The sequence below is a fragment of the Centropristis striata genome, chromosome 1, assembly GCF_030273125.1.
Source record: "Centropristis striata isolate RG_2023a ecotype Rhode Island chromosome 1, C.striata_1.0, whole genome shotgun sequence".
In the NCBI taxonomy this organism is placed as follows: domain Eukaryota; kingdom Metazoa; phylum Chordata; class Actinopteri; order Perciformes; family Serranidae; genus Centropristis; species Centropristis striata.
This window is the reverse complement of record NC_081517.1, coordinates 34,762,338-34,778,329: the sequence shown is the minus strand read 5'-3', so window position 1 is coordinate 34,778,329 and position 15,992 is coordinate 34,762,338. Positions and strand designations below refer to the sequence as shown.

The window sequence follows — 15,992 nt, the reverse complement described above, 5'->3', positions numbered from 1 at the left end:
TGAAACCCTACAAGGAAACCTGAACCCAAACAAATCCACATTTATAATTATATTATAACATATATAATGGTAAAACATGTCATTTTTCCGCAAGGAGTACTTCTGACACTTTATGAGCCCACATTTTGCTGATAATACTTGTTTGCCTTGACTTGTAAATTGTACCTACAGGAAGAAATAAACCTTCACAACTATTGTGCTTTGCCAGTTTTTCAGTCAGAATGATGCCTTTTTATTTAATGAACGTTTGTTAGCCAAGGCAGCAGTTAACGATAAGTGATCACAACCGAATGATTATTCCCAGTGATTTCCTTTACTCGTCTTCGTGGCGTTTATTATTGTGCCTGACTGAGTCACATGATCGCACACATACACATCAGCTGCTCACACACTGGGTCTCTGAAACGGATCCACGTGGATTTTGGTGTTTGGCCATGTCAAGCAGCAAACCTCCCAAACTTTCCCGGCATGTGTGTTATGTTTCCCCATCAACCCCCAGAGAGAGAAAGAGAGGGAGAGAGAGAGACTGCAGGTTAGAGGGCCAGAGGGCAGCTCACTCGAGTGTGTGTGTGTGTGTGTGTGTGTGTGTGTGTGTGTGTGTGTTTTGCAGACTGCCATGATTTAATTTAATGCACCATACCTTATAGTGGCATATCAAGCTGTTCCAGATATTTTTTCAGGCTCAGTTTATGAAAACCTTTTCAAAAATAAGTCATAATACTTTAAACTTTCTCTCGGAGGACACCCAATATTTTTTCATTTTCTCTTGAGAGGGTTTTAGAAGCTAATCTGATTACTTTTTGGGGGCGCCAACAGGATTAAAAGTAAAGTGTTCATGTGTAGACTCCCCTCAGTGTTTGTTTAATAGCAGAGCTCCTGCCGGTCGGTCCCCCGCTCGAAGGCCATGGTGTTGGTTTTCTGTCCTGTTTGGGTGAGCGGTGGAGCTGATGGCAGCGGGGAGCCTCACACCTCCTGAGAGCAGCAAAATCTTCCTTTGACTCCCCTCAGACCTCACAAAAAGACTGGTATTTCTATTATGGGAGAATGTTGATTTCAGTAGTGTCTCAGTGTGGATATGTTATGATCTGTTACGGTACAAAAAATAAAAAGAGCCATCCCATTTCAAGTTTTTTTTCTTCGTTTGTGCCCTTGAAATTTGGGGCAGTGTGGAGCCAGCAGCTACAACAAATCCAGCATGATCAGTTGCTCGAATATCTCTTCAGAACAAATTGAGGCTTTGACCGACATCCCTCAATTACCAGGCTTATCGTAAGTACGATGAGCTTAACCTCAACCTCCAGCTCTGTTGCTCGAATTTTCTCTCTAATTAGCCGCGTTGGTGCTACTACGAGTCTGAGGTCAGTTGATAGATGCTGGGAACCGCTGAACGAAACTAATTAGCCTAACTTTTCCAAAACACACTGAGATGCCACTCGGAGGCCCTGTGTGTTTCCTCGGATGTGCAGGAAACAGAAACACCCAATAAACAAATTAATTTTCTCGTCAGATTCTGCAGTGGGAGGTCAAAACGGCAGCGAGACTCAAATGCAGCTTTTTGTTGTCGTTTCGGATAGTCTCCCTGCACGTTACAGGAGGTGTTGAAAAAGCTTTGGGTAAGCTTAGCTTCACCCAGATAATTCAATTACTCTTGTTTTAAAGGTATCAGTTCACACTTGTTTTTACTGCTCACCTGGGGGGCGGTTACACTCCCACTAATCCAGCCTGAAGCACTTAACTTGATTGAAAACAGACCAAAGATTTAAAGGTGTACTATGAGGTAAATGCAGTTTTTGAAAGCTTTAATTGTAATTTACAAAGCTGTCCAAATTGTGACAGATTTAATATGTCTTGGATATCAAAAACATAAGAAATATGATGTTTTTTTCTCTTGTTCTTGCATTTTCTTTCTACTTTATTCTTCTACACGATCATTTATTTTCTCATATTAGCGCACAGATGAAATGTTAAGTCGCAGGAAGCCAGGAGCAAACTTGTCTTCAAAGTGCACCTGGCGCTCTCGGCATGTGTGTGTTTTGTGTGTGTGAATGGTCGCAGCAGCTTTTGTTTGCTGTGAAGGTGTGTGAGCTGATTGCTTGGCTGAAATAAACTACAGCTCAGCTTTTGTATTTCCTCTGAAGGGCAGAAAACCCTGAATCCTGGTTGTAAAGAGCAGACGTGAGGAATTGTGTGTGTGTGTGTGTGTGTGTGTGTGTGTGTGTGTAACTGGTCCTCTTTGCCATTATTTAGCACTGTTATCAGAGCGGTCATCCTGAAAAGAGGTGGCAGGTATTTGAGCAGTAACAGAGAGCAGTGTTTCCTGAGCTGTTCGTTCTGAATGTGTCTTTTCGGAAAATGACATGGAGGAAACGTCCACTTCCACTTCTAGTCGTGGGTTGAATATATTGCTGTGTTCTTTAGTGTTGAATGGAAAGAAAAGGAGCAACGGAAAAAAGCCTTATATTTAGTTTACTGAGATTTTAGAAGTGATAGTTTAGTTTTATTGAAATACTCTATTTTTATCTCCTTTCAGAATATACCAGCAATGACCTCACTGTTTGCTTGTGACAGGCATGTTTTATGTCACTGTGGTCCAATTTAATTTAGCTTCACCTCTAAGAGAAAAACAGACTTCAGCTACTGCGTCAGTATAAATGCATGATGGAGGGAATTTCAATAAAATCTCTCCAGCTCTATCAAGCTTTCTGCGGTGATGGTGAGGATGTGGTGCTATCGCTTTAATTTGGAGTTTGACTCACACAGTGAGTTTATCAAATATACTTTTGTTCTCTTGGCTTGACGAAGGTGTTTCCACAATACAATAAACTGAAAATTATAAACAAACTGACATCATACTTTGATAGGCAGGAATGTTTCTGTGCTTGATGGTAATCTCAGCCAAGTTTTGTCTGAACAGTGAAATCCAACAGTTTATATCACAACACACTAGAGGATAAGTTGTCTCAGAAGGACCAACATGATATATTAAGAGAGAGAGAAGTTATTGTCCATCAGTGGGTGCTGAATTGATGTAAAAATGTTATTAAAGGGATAGTTTGGATTTTTTTAGAGTGGGGTTGTATATATGAGGTACTTTTACCTAGATTCTATGGCAGTCAGGATGGCCCCATTTTTGAATAAATGGCAGGATTACCGGCACAGATGATGACAGGGACATTTTTTGGCCACCTCGAAAAATCAATATCAGTAAAGTGTTTGGCATATTTAGATTATTTTCATTGCTTTAAGTTGTTGTCAGGCAGCTTTCTGACAAGGAACTGAACCCATTATCTATTCTCTCCTCAAAGCCACCAGACTCCTTTGACAAAAATGGTAATTTTACCCTGCAGAACACAGGAGATGCTGGTTAGTTAAGATTCACCAAAGTGACACAATAACACAAACAAATTGACCGACTAAGGCAGAGGTGGTTAAGCAAATACAAGGCTTTGTTAGCTTAAATTATTGTTTCTTGAGTCTTGGAAAAAAAAGCGATCTTCAAGAAAGGGCTTTCTGACAGCAAGGCAGAGTGGGGAAAACATGTTTTGCTGCTGCAACTGTACTTCATTCCACCCCACTTCAGAATCTTAACTATCGCTTTGAATTGTAAAATGAATAAATAGCAAGAGAAAAAATAACTCCTGCTGAAATGTTGATCTCAAGGGGTCCTGTGTCACTGGGGTAATCAACCATGACTTCAGCATACAGTATTGTTATCTTTAAACACGAGTTGATTATTTGCCTGATAGGGAGTTCTGAAAGGAAACAGGTAACTCCACTTGAATGGATAACACTGAGAAGTCTGAATGAGAAGCGGTTGTTTCATAACGCCGCAGGAAACCTGATAAGCCCATGCCAGACAAATTGCATATTGGCTTACAAATCCTCAATTGTTTTTAATTAAATGATGATGATGAGATGATGTAGTTTTTAAAACAGTCTGATACACTTGGAACGGTGCCAACCATAACACTGTTATGTCCTAAGTTTTATTTTCAGTGTGTGAGGGGGATTGTGTGAACAGGCTTACATCACGCCCAGTGTCAGTGAGTTTAGATAAAGTGCTTCTCACTCGTCCCCATTATCTGACATAATACCTTATGAAGCATGATACTGTCAAACACAATGTGGCCTTCTGCCCCACACCTTCACATCCAGCTTGTCTTTTATTCAACATCCAACATGCCTCCCAGGAAAACAGCATTATTCTCACAGGGGCAGTGTGGTCCGGTTGGCTAGAATTCCCCTTGTCTTCATTTAGGGAGGGTGTGAAAGCATCTTTGTAGTGTAACAGAGACGTGTCTGCAGGTCTGAGACAGTGCACTGATCCTCCACTAGCTCTACAGTGATCCCTGTATCCTGCAGGCGGGCACGGAGATAGTTTTCACCAAGTGTGGCCCGATATTAAGAGACTTAAACCCGCCCTTTGGCAGTTACAGGCTGGATTGACAGCTCGCTCAGTGACACAGATCATTACAGAGCTGTCTAAACAAGGGAGATCAAATCCATTGTGCTAATAAATCAGTGTTATCACAGTTTATCTAATGTATCAGATATATGAATGAATGAAATGTTATCCACTTTCATCCCTCAGCCTGTTTTATATCTCAAAAGTTTTGTGCACACACAGGCCGGTTGTGGCTATCAGTGGGCTTTAGGGGTTTTCCAGGGCAGCCAGAAAGAAACGCCTGAAAGTCTGAAAGGCTAACAACATGAGTCATGCACAGGTGTAAAACTAGCTTAAGACAACAATGGAAACATCAGAACTGTGACACTTTAAGGAAAGGATAGGTCTAAATCCAGTCAGGTGAGTCCACAGGACGCAGGAGTGAAGGTGATCGCTTTAACCCAGATCTACTCAAGCTGAAACACTTCTTATATCCCAGAAAATATAATGGAAATATCATAATTCTTGTGATCTCCTGGCATTAAATTGTTGTTTTTTTTGCATTGCATTGAAGTCATTAAATAGTAGTGAAGCTTAGGACTAACAGTCTGAAGAACAAGCAGAGACATATCGCTAATTAAACCCCTGCTGTCCTGCAGGAAAGACAGAAAGCAAAGTCACCACTGATAAGCCACAGAGCTGCTAATGTGTGTGTGTATACAGTATGTGTATTTTAGAAAAGATATTGTAATTAGGTCCTTGGAGTGGAGAGAAGGAGTCTCGCGGGTCCAAAACAGACGCACACACATCCAGAAACTCGCACAAATGCACTCACACACCAGTGAGAAGCCAGGTTGAGAGATGCTGAGGGGAAGTGAGCACTCCGCCATTATGATGGGCACATGATGAAAAGAGTCGTGTGAAGAGGTGGTGGAGAAAAACATGGACAGATGAACCAACCAGGGGACCGCAGTTGGACCCAGATAACCCCAGTTTCCAAACATAAAGTACAGTATGTACCCACAGAGCCACAAACTGTATCAGAAGCATTGCTGTTAATAATGCATGAATGTGTCTGTGGTGGTTGGTGGAGGACCGGTGTCTCGGACGGTCGGCCTTAATGAAGTTGGGCATGTCTGCCTCACTCTCGCTGCCAGGGAGTCATGAATAAACATCAGCCGGCTAATTAAACTTAGCGCTGGCAACTGTACTCATCAGTAAACAAGCGGCAGCGAGGGGTCTCGCACATGCTCACAGGGATTTGCAGGGAATGGTAATACCAGGCCTTCACTTTCTGTTTAGTACAGTTTGGACTCTAGAGAGAAGGCGAGGACCTTGAGGAAAAGAGCGAGAGGAAGGAAAAGGGAGTGATGAGCATGAGTATTCAAGTGAGAGACAACTGGGGAGAGGTAGAAGGAGGATGCAGTGTTTGACCTCATTATCAGAGAACTTTCTCACCTTACCTCAGTGTCTGTGGTGGCTCTGCATTAAGTCAGATTACAGTGTTGTAAACACAAATAAAAGATCTTGGAAACAATATAATATATTAAGGCCACAGAAAGCTTTATTTCTGGTTGGCAGATGTCTATAAAAATGCTATAACAGTAGGCTATCAATACTGCGGTTATAAAGTAGTGCACAGGATTCAGTGAATCAAACGTGCAAAAGTACGTCTGCTTCATTCTGCTCAATTGTCAGTTAAAGGTCCCAAGTGAGATTGTCTTTTTATTTATTTATTATAAAGCGTGTCTACGTGTTTTTTTAATCTATATGTCTGTATGTTGAGCTGCTGTGACAACTGAATTTCCCTACTGCGGGATAAATAAAGTCCATCTTGTGTTATGTTATGTTATCAATAAATATAAATTCTATAAAATATCAAAACACTCAACACAGAAATGCACACAGCCCTTATTTAGAAACCCCGTTTTTAAACAGATCATCAGAAGTTATACTAAAGTTATGATGTCACAAATATACTATACATAATATAAATGTAGAAAGTGCAGCTATATTATGCTGTTACAGTTAAAATAGAAACCCAAAATATGAATATGAACCTGAAAATGAGCATAATATGTCCCCTTTAACTCCTTAAAGTGAGATTAACCCCAATCAACTGACTGCAAGTAAACTTGAAAAGGTAAAACTATGATAGTGAACAATGGCCTTATTTCTTCTGCTGAGATCATTATTTTTGTATGTCAGGATATTATCACGTATCTATAAGGTAGAATTATTACTAAAGGACATAATGGCAGTGAACGAACAGAATTTACTGCTAGAAAAAGGACAATATGAAACATTATTGCTCCTTCTGTTAAGTTCAGGTATTCTAAAGGGAGACCAAGAGGGTTTTAAATAGGACATGTGCAGTTGCGGTTCTGCCCCTGTGAAGAAGCCCTTGGCCCCTGCTGTGGCCCCTGTATCAAATTAATAATGAAATGATCAATTTATAACGATGAATGATGGAACAATTCTTACCTATTTTTTCTTCAAACAATATCGCATTCTATACAAAAGGAACCCAAAATGTGTACATTGTGTAGTTAAATAAAAGCAATAAAAGCTTGTGTATATTACACACAAAAAGAAGTAATTGTGGACAAAGATGAGAAATATCATTGTCGTAAAAAAATAACTGTTCTTGTTTGTAAGTCTCATTGTTTCAATCAATGTATTTGTATCTTCCAAATATACTTAAATGAGATTTTTAAATAAGGTAAAATAAAGGTTTTGAATGCTTAAATATCATCTTTGCAGTTTTTAAATGTGCCCCTCTGATTAAACACTGGCCCCTGCTTGGCCCCCACAGTGAAATTGGTCTAGAACCGCCACTGGACATGTGATGCTCAATTTCGGGTTCATGCTTTTCAATAACTGGACCAAGTTCTTCTCTGACCTATTTGCTAACTTAACTTTCTTCTTTATTCCCTCCACAGCCTGTAACTGCAACCTTCACGCCCGAAGGTGTCGATTCAACATGGAGCTGTACAAGCTGTCAGGGAGGAAGAGCGGAGGAGTCTGCCTCAACTGTCGCCACAACACGGCCGGACGCCACTGCCACTACTGCAAGGAGGGCTACTACAGAGACCTGTCCAAACCCATCTCACACAGGAAGGCCTGCAAAGGTACAGTGCTCCTTTTCTGTTTTTTTTTTTACTTTCTGGCCAGGGAGAGATTTTAGCATACATTAACAACAAACTAAATATCCCATATAGTGAAAAACTCTTCATTTAAAATGTCATCTAACCACGATATCCAGTGAGATACTCAACACCAGATCCAGCTGAGATTATTTAGGTCTGATAGGAAACAGTTTTAGATGGATTACAGGAAATGGGGGGAGCCAGCAGTCTTTTCATTCCTGAGCCTGTCTCGCCCTCATCTCCCTCTGTCAGCGGAGATGAGTTGGGGGTCTGTTGGGATTGTGGAGGTCGTGGTGGTATGGGGCGGGTCTGGCTGGGTGTTCCCTCATCGACAGTTGAGTTATTTGGCTTCTTTCGGGGGAGGGGGGTGGGTGGGAGAAGAGGTGAGGGGATGACAGAACAAGCAAAACAAACAGTGCTGAGGTGTGAAGTGATCCCCGGTGCGCGCAAAGACGAATGAGAACGCAGGAAGGTGGGAGAGAAGAAAAGAGGGGTGGAAAGAGAGTGAAAGATGGGGAGGGAGGGTGAGGAGGAGAGGAAGAGAAGAGGACATGAGGAACACACCCACACGCAGGTGTGCTCACTGCTCAGTGCTGGATGAATCGGCTGCCATCAGCCCTCACCGTAGCTAATAAGGGTCAAAGAAAGAGAGGTGGAGGAGGAGGAGGAGGAGGAGGAGGAGGAAGAAGAGGAGGGGGGTGATTGAAAAGAGAGAGGGTATATTTTCTCACCTCTTCTATAGCTGCAGGGAAAGATAACAGGAGCTGAATCCCTGTGCAAACAAGCCCAGAGACACCTCAGAGTCGCTCCGTATAGATACACAGCTCAATCACACACACACACACACACACACACACAGCAATACATGCATACCTGTTTGAGGGTTTCAGAGCGCTCACTTCCAAAGAGGAAATATTAGCTGCCTGCTGACAGTCTAAGCCCGAGTTTTCTCACATCAGTCACCAGGTAGTAAATAAATAAACCGACCAATCAGATACTTTGACAGAAGGCATGTCTGAAGAGTGAAACAGCTGCAAAACAATCCGACGTTCAGACAGTAATATGTAAAGATCTTCTTTATTCATTCGTGACTAATACTGAAAAAAAATGCATTTTTCACCTTTTCCCTTTGCAGAACGCGCATTTGCCTCCATGACACGCTTCACGCTGCTGTGACAAAAACGAACGTGTTGCATTCAGTCTCATTAGATTCCAGACAGCCAGTGACCATATTAAGCACATTTCATTTTCTGCATGCACACAAATTCATAACAAAAACTCTCTGACAAATGCATCCATTTCATTCTCCCCCTCCAGCCGCTCATAAGCGATAAACTGACATTAACACCTTCCGTGGCTTTGGGCCCATTCTCCTGTCGAGCAGGAATGCAAACACACATTCATCACGACGGGACGTTGTGTATCATTAACCCCTATCCTCCGCTGTGTCTACCAGGCTGCCTAATTGTGGATATTTCACCTCTTTTTTTTCGTTGTTGTTTTTACATCCCTTCTCATGTGTCCCAGACTTGATTCTTTCAGCGTCCCATAACTCATTTTCATGGGGGTTTGTTTGTCGTAACAGAAAAAATAGTTAGATGCCTCAAGGTCCTGCCGTGCATTTCAACACAGGATACAGAATGTTACAGACAATAGATACAGTAGATAAAATATTAATGTAGCGCATAAAAGCTATTGCTAATTGGGAAGATCTGTGCTAAAATATGGCACATTTTTATCCTTTTTATATAGTTATGTCTAGTAAATAACTAAATCCTATTTAAATTAGCAATTGAGGTGGGCAATATATATGGTCTACGATAATATTGTTACGCTGTTTTGACGATATGCAATTTTACATTATCAAGTATTTATAATATCTCAAAAAGAAAACAAACTGATGTTTACCCATTTAATGTCTCTACGTTGAAGTTTAACTGGGAGTCTCTTGAATGCTTAAGTTTAAAGAAAATAAACACGACCTGTTGTTCTGAAACATTGTGTCCATCCATAGATGTCCAAGTAAGCATCTGGTAAATAAATCACATTTTAAAGGATATCATCAAATTATCGTTATCGGAAAATTACTAAAAAATATTCGAGATTTTTTTTTTCCACATATCGCCCAACCCTAATTAGCAATTGACTGTATTATTTATTATTATAACAAAATGTTCTCTAATTCCTTACACATTTTAAGTATTGGAGACCTTTGCATTTTTAATGAGCAAACAAATTAAAAAAATTAATCCAGGCTGCTTTTTATTACACTTTTATTGCTGGTGAGTTTCCCACTTCATGAACTTTTTTAGTTGTAGAGCCAAATAGAAGCAGAACAGAAACCTCAATCCAACGATAAAATGCTCTCACCATAACTAGAAAACAGCTCGCCTGCAGTAAGAGAAATCCACTGATGTGGAAATCTGCTCTCATACGACGGCGATGACTAACTTGATGTTAGGAAACTTTGGATAAATGAGTCATGAAGCGAAAGTCAAAACAGAGAGTCAAAAGCTGTGAGAAATGCACCTGGTATGGACCTCTGGCATCTGGAGCAAACCAATCATGTATAGTGCATCTGAATATATATGGGGCTGGCTCTGTATTTTATATTTCCATGTAAAGCTTTTTGATAACCAGTGCTACTGATTTGGAGCCTGACAGGAACTCTGCCTCCTTCCTCTTCATCTGTCCTCTGAGCATGGATTCTGTCTCTGTGCACGCTGGGTTTCTCATCGTTCCTGATGCTGCCTGGTGCTCTCGCTCTCTCTGAGGGAAATCTGCTGCTAATGTGATGTGAACATGCAACTTTTAGTATTTTTTTTTCTTTTTTACCATACTTACACTGCAATGTGTTTTTCAGTTTTGTAAAGAAAGTCAGAAATATTTCTATCGACCTCCTCAGAGTCACTAGTTTCTCTCTAAAGATATGGAGTCAAAACACTTTCATAAGTTTGCACAAACAAATGGCAAGTTACATAACTGTAATTTACAACTTCCATATCGAGTCACATGACATTTAGTGTGTGAAACAGCACAGTAAAACAACAAGATGGAGATTCACAAGTATATTTCCATTGAGGAATGCTACATTAATGTACAAATGCTGATACAAATTTACAGATAAGCAGTGCATTAATTTGTTTTGTAACTTGATATTGCCGTACTTTAACACCACTGAAAAGCTGCAAAATTATTAACAAAACCTCACTACCATTTTACATTCACAAAGTAGTATTGACTATTTTTTTTGTGTGCAAATTTTCAAGCTAAAATGACAAATATTCTGCGGTCTTGGCTTCTCAAAAATGAAGATTCTCTCGTCTTTTCCTTTTATTGTATGAATATAGGAATTTACATTTTTATTATTTTTTAACAAAAAGGCAATGTGAAGACTTCCATTTGGGCTTTGAGAGCATTGAAATGGCCATTTTCATTATTTTTTGACATTTGAAAGAGGATTATAAATGCATTAACTGACAAAATAATGAACAAGTTAAATAGCATAGAAAATAGTCATTAGTTACAGCTGTAATAATTGCTACTGATCATGATTAATGTCACTAACGATGAAACAGACCTACACCCAAACTGCACAATGGAAATAATCTCCTGGACTTCACTATGTTTCATATATTGTCAGTTTATTTGGACAAATTTCAATTCGGCCCCACCATGCACAATTTCACTGTCATGAAGTTTTAGCCCAAAAATAGAGCATCATTGTGCTTTGTTATGGTTCCAAAGTGGAATTTCACAACAATTAAATATGATCTACAATAGTATTATTGTTGTAAGATAATGATAGTCCCACAGGCTCATAGCAGGAGTGCAGTCATGTCACATACTCACTACATCAGAGTCTCTGCACTAGTTAATACTAAATCATTTCACCCACTAGTCACACTTGTGACTCCTTCACATTCTCTGCTGCCTCTTAGCGAATTACAATATAAACACATTTCATCATCATTTATGAAATTGTCAGCTTACCCAAACGGTTTTGTTCTATTTAATGCATGAAATTTACCAGAGTTTATGCACGTCCCACCTCTCCCAGCTCTGTGTAATTACAAGCAAACACTGTCCAAGCTCTACTGAAGTATTCAGTTCCATCAAAACAGACTTACAATAAAGGATTTGTGGTAATTACCCCAAGCTGATAAATGATATGAAGCATGAACTGCAAATATATTTGGAAAGTTACAGATGATGACTTTAAAGATGTGTGTCGTTGTACTACATGATCTCTTTCTCTCTGTTAATAAACTTAAAGTTACCACACACAGCTTTTTACGTCAAACACCTATGTGTGCTGTCCGGCCCTGCCAAGTTCTCTCAGGTTTACCACATCATAACTCAAGATAATTCAATGAAACTCAAACCGCAGAACTAATTTCTGTCCACTCCTCAAGCAGCGTGAGCGCTGCAGCGAAGTGACAGCAATTAAGAGGTTTGGTTATTTATTGAACTCAAAAGGAGAGAGAGACCTTTTTTGCTGTGTGGCTTTTGGAAGAGAATGGGCACTGTAAGGAGCGCGGGGCAGGTCGAGGAGCACAAGAGTTTGCTTTTATATGCGAAATACAATCCTCCCCGAAAGCAGCTAATTTCCATAGGAGGCCATTACAAGCATGGCTTATCCACTGCAGAGCCAGCCGTGCCCGGTGGCTGCATTTACAAACTGAAATTTATAACTTCACCCCTCATTGAGTCAGAGTGTAAACACGGCATACATTTCATGTGGCTCTTGTTTGTATCTTTAGCTGTTTGAAGCCTCTGAATAAAACAAAGTGAAGCATATTTGACAAAGAAGTGCATGAACTTAAAGAGGTGATAGTGAGAAGGCCGCAGCAGAGTCGCAGCACTTTGGGTGGTCTTCTAACACTGATGACATTCAACTGAGATAACACATGTCACTCTACAGTGATATCTCCATAGAGTTTAATCAGCTGTCTGTTATCCCTGTTTGTCACCCTGCTATTGGTTCTAAAAGTCTCCACTTTGTTTTAATTCCCTTAATATAGGAGCCCATTTCCACCAGTTTGTGGGAAAGAAAATCCTGCAAGTCATAATAATGAGAAACTTTCTCCAAATAATAACCTAGTATCTAAAAAAAAAAAAAAAAAAAAAAAAAAAACGTGGCATTGCAAAAATAATGACAAACATTCTCAAAAATAATGTCGAAATACTGACATAATGAGAAACTTCCCTAATGAGATAGAGTCTTGTGAGAGTTTCTCATAATATACTTACTGCACTACTTACTCATTATATTCAGATTCACAGAGTTTAATCAGCTGTCTGTTATCCCTGTTTGGCTATTTATTCTCAAGTCTGCACTTTCTTTTAATTCCCTTAATCCCACCAGTGCGAGGAAAAATAAGGTCCTGTAAGTCATCATGATGAGAAGCATTCTCAAAAATAATGATTTAGAATCGTAAAATAACTTAATATTGCAAATTTGTGAAAAACTTTCCCAAAAATAATGTTAAAATATTGAAATAATAAGTCACTTTGGCAAAATATTGACAAACTTACTAACTATCTTGATATAAAAGTATTATTGCAAGATAATAACTTAATACTTCATAAGAATAGTAATGCAGAATAAAATATTGTCAAAATAATGACGTAATGAGAAACTTTCCCCTAATGAGATAATATCTTTTGAGAACATTTCTCATAATATTGTACTACTTACTCATTATTTTAAGATACTAAATCATTATTTTTAGATAAAAGGTTCTTATTGTGAGATGCTAGGTCATTATTAAAGGCTGCATTCAGACTAGATCTGGGAATGTGATGAAAATACATTTGAGTAGGTAGTGCGTTTGGCAATGGCAGTCGGCGGCAACAATTTTTTATGGTCTGCACCAATAAAATTTAAACAGATTCAACTTTCTGGGAAATGCAGCCTTATGTCATGCTGTGGCGGCCAATCATGTAACCAAGAGTACAGTCAACACCCCGGCCTGTATCGCGGCTATGAGAAGAGGGCCAAAAAACAACTTCGGTACAAAAAAGTTTAGAATAGTAAAAAATAAAACACAAGCGCTAGCCCTAATGTATCGTTTTTCTTGAGACAAGCTTGAGTAAAAAGGACACACCTTTAGTATTGTTGTGTCTTGCTTCTGTAAAAAAAAAAAGTGTTTTCGTAAATGTTGGAATCCTAAAAACACCATAAACAATAACTTAATATACATTCTACTTGCATTACATTGGGCGTTTTTGTGACACTCCACCACTGCCGCACAATCCTGCAGTGAAGCACCCCACTGCCAGTTCTAATGTGAACGTGGCCTCAGTCATTATATTGTGAGACTTATTCATTGCTTTGAGTTACTGAAATACTAAGTCATTATTCCGAGAAAGTTTCTCATAATGACAAACAGGATCTGTTTTTTCCCCCATCACAAATAAATTTTCATCTTATTTTTATCTTCTACTGGCGGAAATGGGCTTGCATACCTCAGGAACCGATCTTGATCTACAGCACATTGATCGACAGTGATAACTCCACGAGAGGTCTTCACCAAATAATGAGCCCTGCTCTTGATTAGTCTTCCTCTGAGGACCTTCTAAAGTTAATAAAATCAAGCTTGAGCAAGTCGCCTTTAGTTCTGTGACTGATTGATTGAATTCAGGCCTTCACATTCAAATCAGAACATCAACTATCATTTAATTGCATTGGTCAGCAGGATGATGAGGAACATATTTTGCATACTGGGGGAAATTAGGCTTTGATTGAGGATGGTCTGTTTCAATCAGAATAACATGCTTAAAAAAAACCTCCTCCCCTCTCCTCACCATATGTCTTCCATTGACACAGTAGGGTTTTTTATTGACCACATATAAAATGTTTTCTACTTGGGATTTGAAAAATATTGTTTTTCATGACTTCACTTTTAGCTTTGGATTTGGATGGAGTGTGTGTGTGTGTGTGTGTGTGTGTGTGTGTGTGTGTGTGATATTTGCATGCTTTTAATTAGGACAACACACATGTGCGGTGTTCTGCATCAAAAATAAGCTCATGTCCAACATTTTGGGCCAAAACATGACTGTTCTGGGCCATTGCAGCCCATTATTCTGATCAATAAAACACTAAATAACACAACAAGCAACATGCACCCTTTATTAGATAAACACGTGATTTGGAGAGCTGTTTATGTGCAGTGCAACAACCCAACGACGTTATCTCTTCCCGCTCTCCAAAGATATTTGTGGAGGAGCAGAAACCTAATTATAATAGAACACAGACTCGGGTAGCTTGGCTTCACTCCAGGGCCAACAAATTATTCTTACTGGCACAGAACACACAAACCAAATGGGGGGAGTTCAGACTTCAAACACCAGCTTTATGGTAAACGATTGGCAGAGTTAAAATTCTCACACTGTGCAATCGCAAGACTGCGGCCTGCCTTTATAAAAAGCCTTCCACTTTCCCCATTAACCAACAACATTTTTCATACTTTTACTTGCAATTCCTGGCTCCAAGAGCTTGTTTTAGCATTAGGGATTCTGTCTTCATCTAAAAACAGTTGTACAGGGATAATCCTTTACATTCAGACCACAGGTTCCCTTATATACACACACCTACACCTCTTCTCATGAACGTCTGCCAGCTCTCCTTCCTGGAAGACATAAAGGGCCTCCTGCTCTCCTGCCCCATATCTCCCTGAGCCATCTGTAGTAACCATGAAGCAGCCACTTAACCGTTAAGTGGACACACACTTAAACCAGAAACTCTCACTCACACTTCCAGAGTAAACCAGTCCTTTAGCCAACAGGTGGGTCATCCAGCCAGAGAGAGTCAGACAATTTGTCATCCAATCGGACAGCGGTCCGGGAAGCCAGTGATCCTTCAAGGACCAAATGTGGAGGAGGAGGGGAGGGAGGCAGCGTTTCCCACCTGTAGACCATGTGCTGTGCTGCTTGATTTACTAGCAGGCTCGAGGCTCTGAGCTGTGGTTACCAGGAAGACACTCTTAAAAATATAACCTGAGCTCTCTGAAGCTCCAACCAGAGACGCACTTTGCCCTCCTGTGCCTCAAACTCCTCTGACATACTCCTAAATTTACAGGCCTGAAGACGTGCCGCACCGGCCGCCATGCTAGTTTATTTGGGTTTCCTGTGTGTGTGTGTGTGTGTGTGTGTGTGTGTGTGTGTGTGTGTGTGTGTGCGTGCGTGCACGCATGTGTGTGTGTGTGTGTGTGTGTGTGTGTGTGTGAGTTACACTGAACTAGACAAAACTAAGCAATGAAAGCGGTGACAGATTGGTCTGATAAGGGTACCAATAGATACACACACTTTAAAGGAGGCTTCTCTGATAAGAAGGGAGAACAGCACACAAGTACTTACACACACACACTGAGGAGAGATAAGAGCAGCAACAGAAGCTGAATCACAGGAAACAGGCTGTAGAGATAAAAGCCAGAGAGAGTGTGTGATAGAGGAGA

At 40.1% G+C, this 15,992-nt stretch overlaps 1 protein-coding gene across 2 annotated transcripts in view; it reads left to right on the top strand.

The window, feature by feature from the left end:
• ntn1a (netrin 1a) overlaps positions 1 to 15,992 on the top strand; it is a 68,576-nt gene that overhangs the window by 29,471 nt on the left and 23,113 nt on the right. For both annotated transcript variants that reach the window (XM_059339959.1, XM_059339949.1), the window contains exon 3: positions 7,327 to 7,515. In XM_059339959.1, coding sequence (XP_059195942.1) covers positions 7,327 to 7,515 — 189 coding nt within the window. The remainder of the gene's footprint in view (positions 1 to 7,326; positions 7,516 to 15,992) is intronic.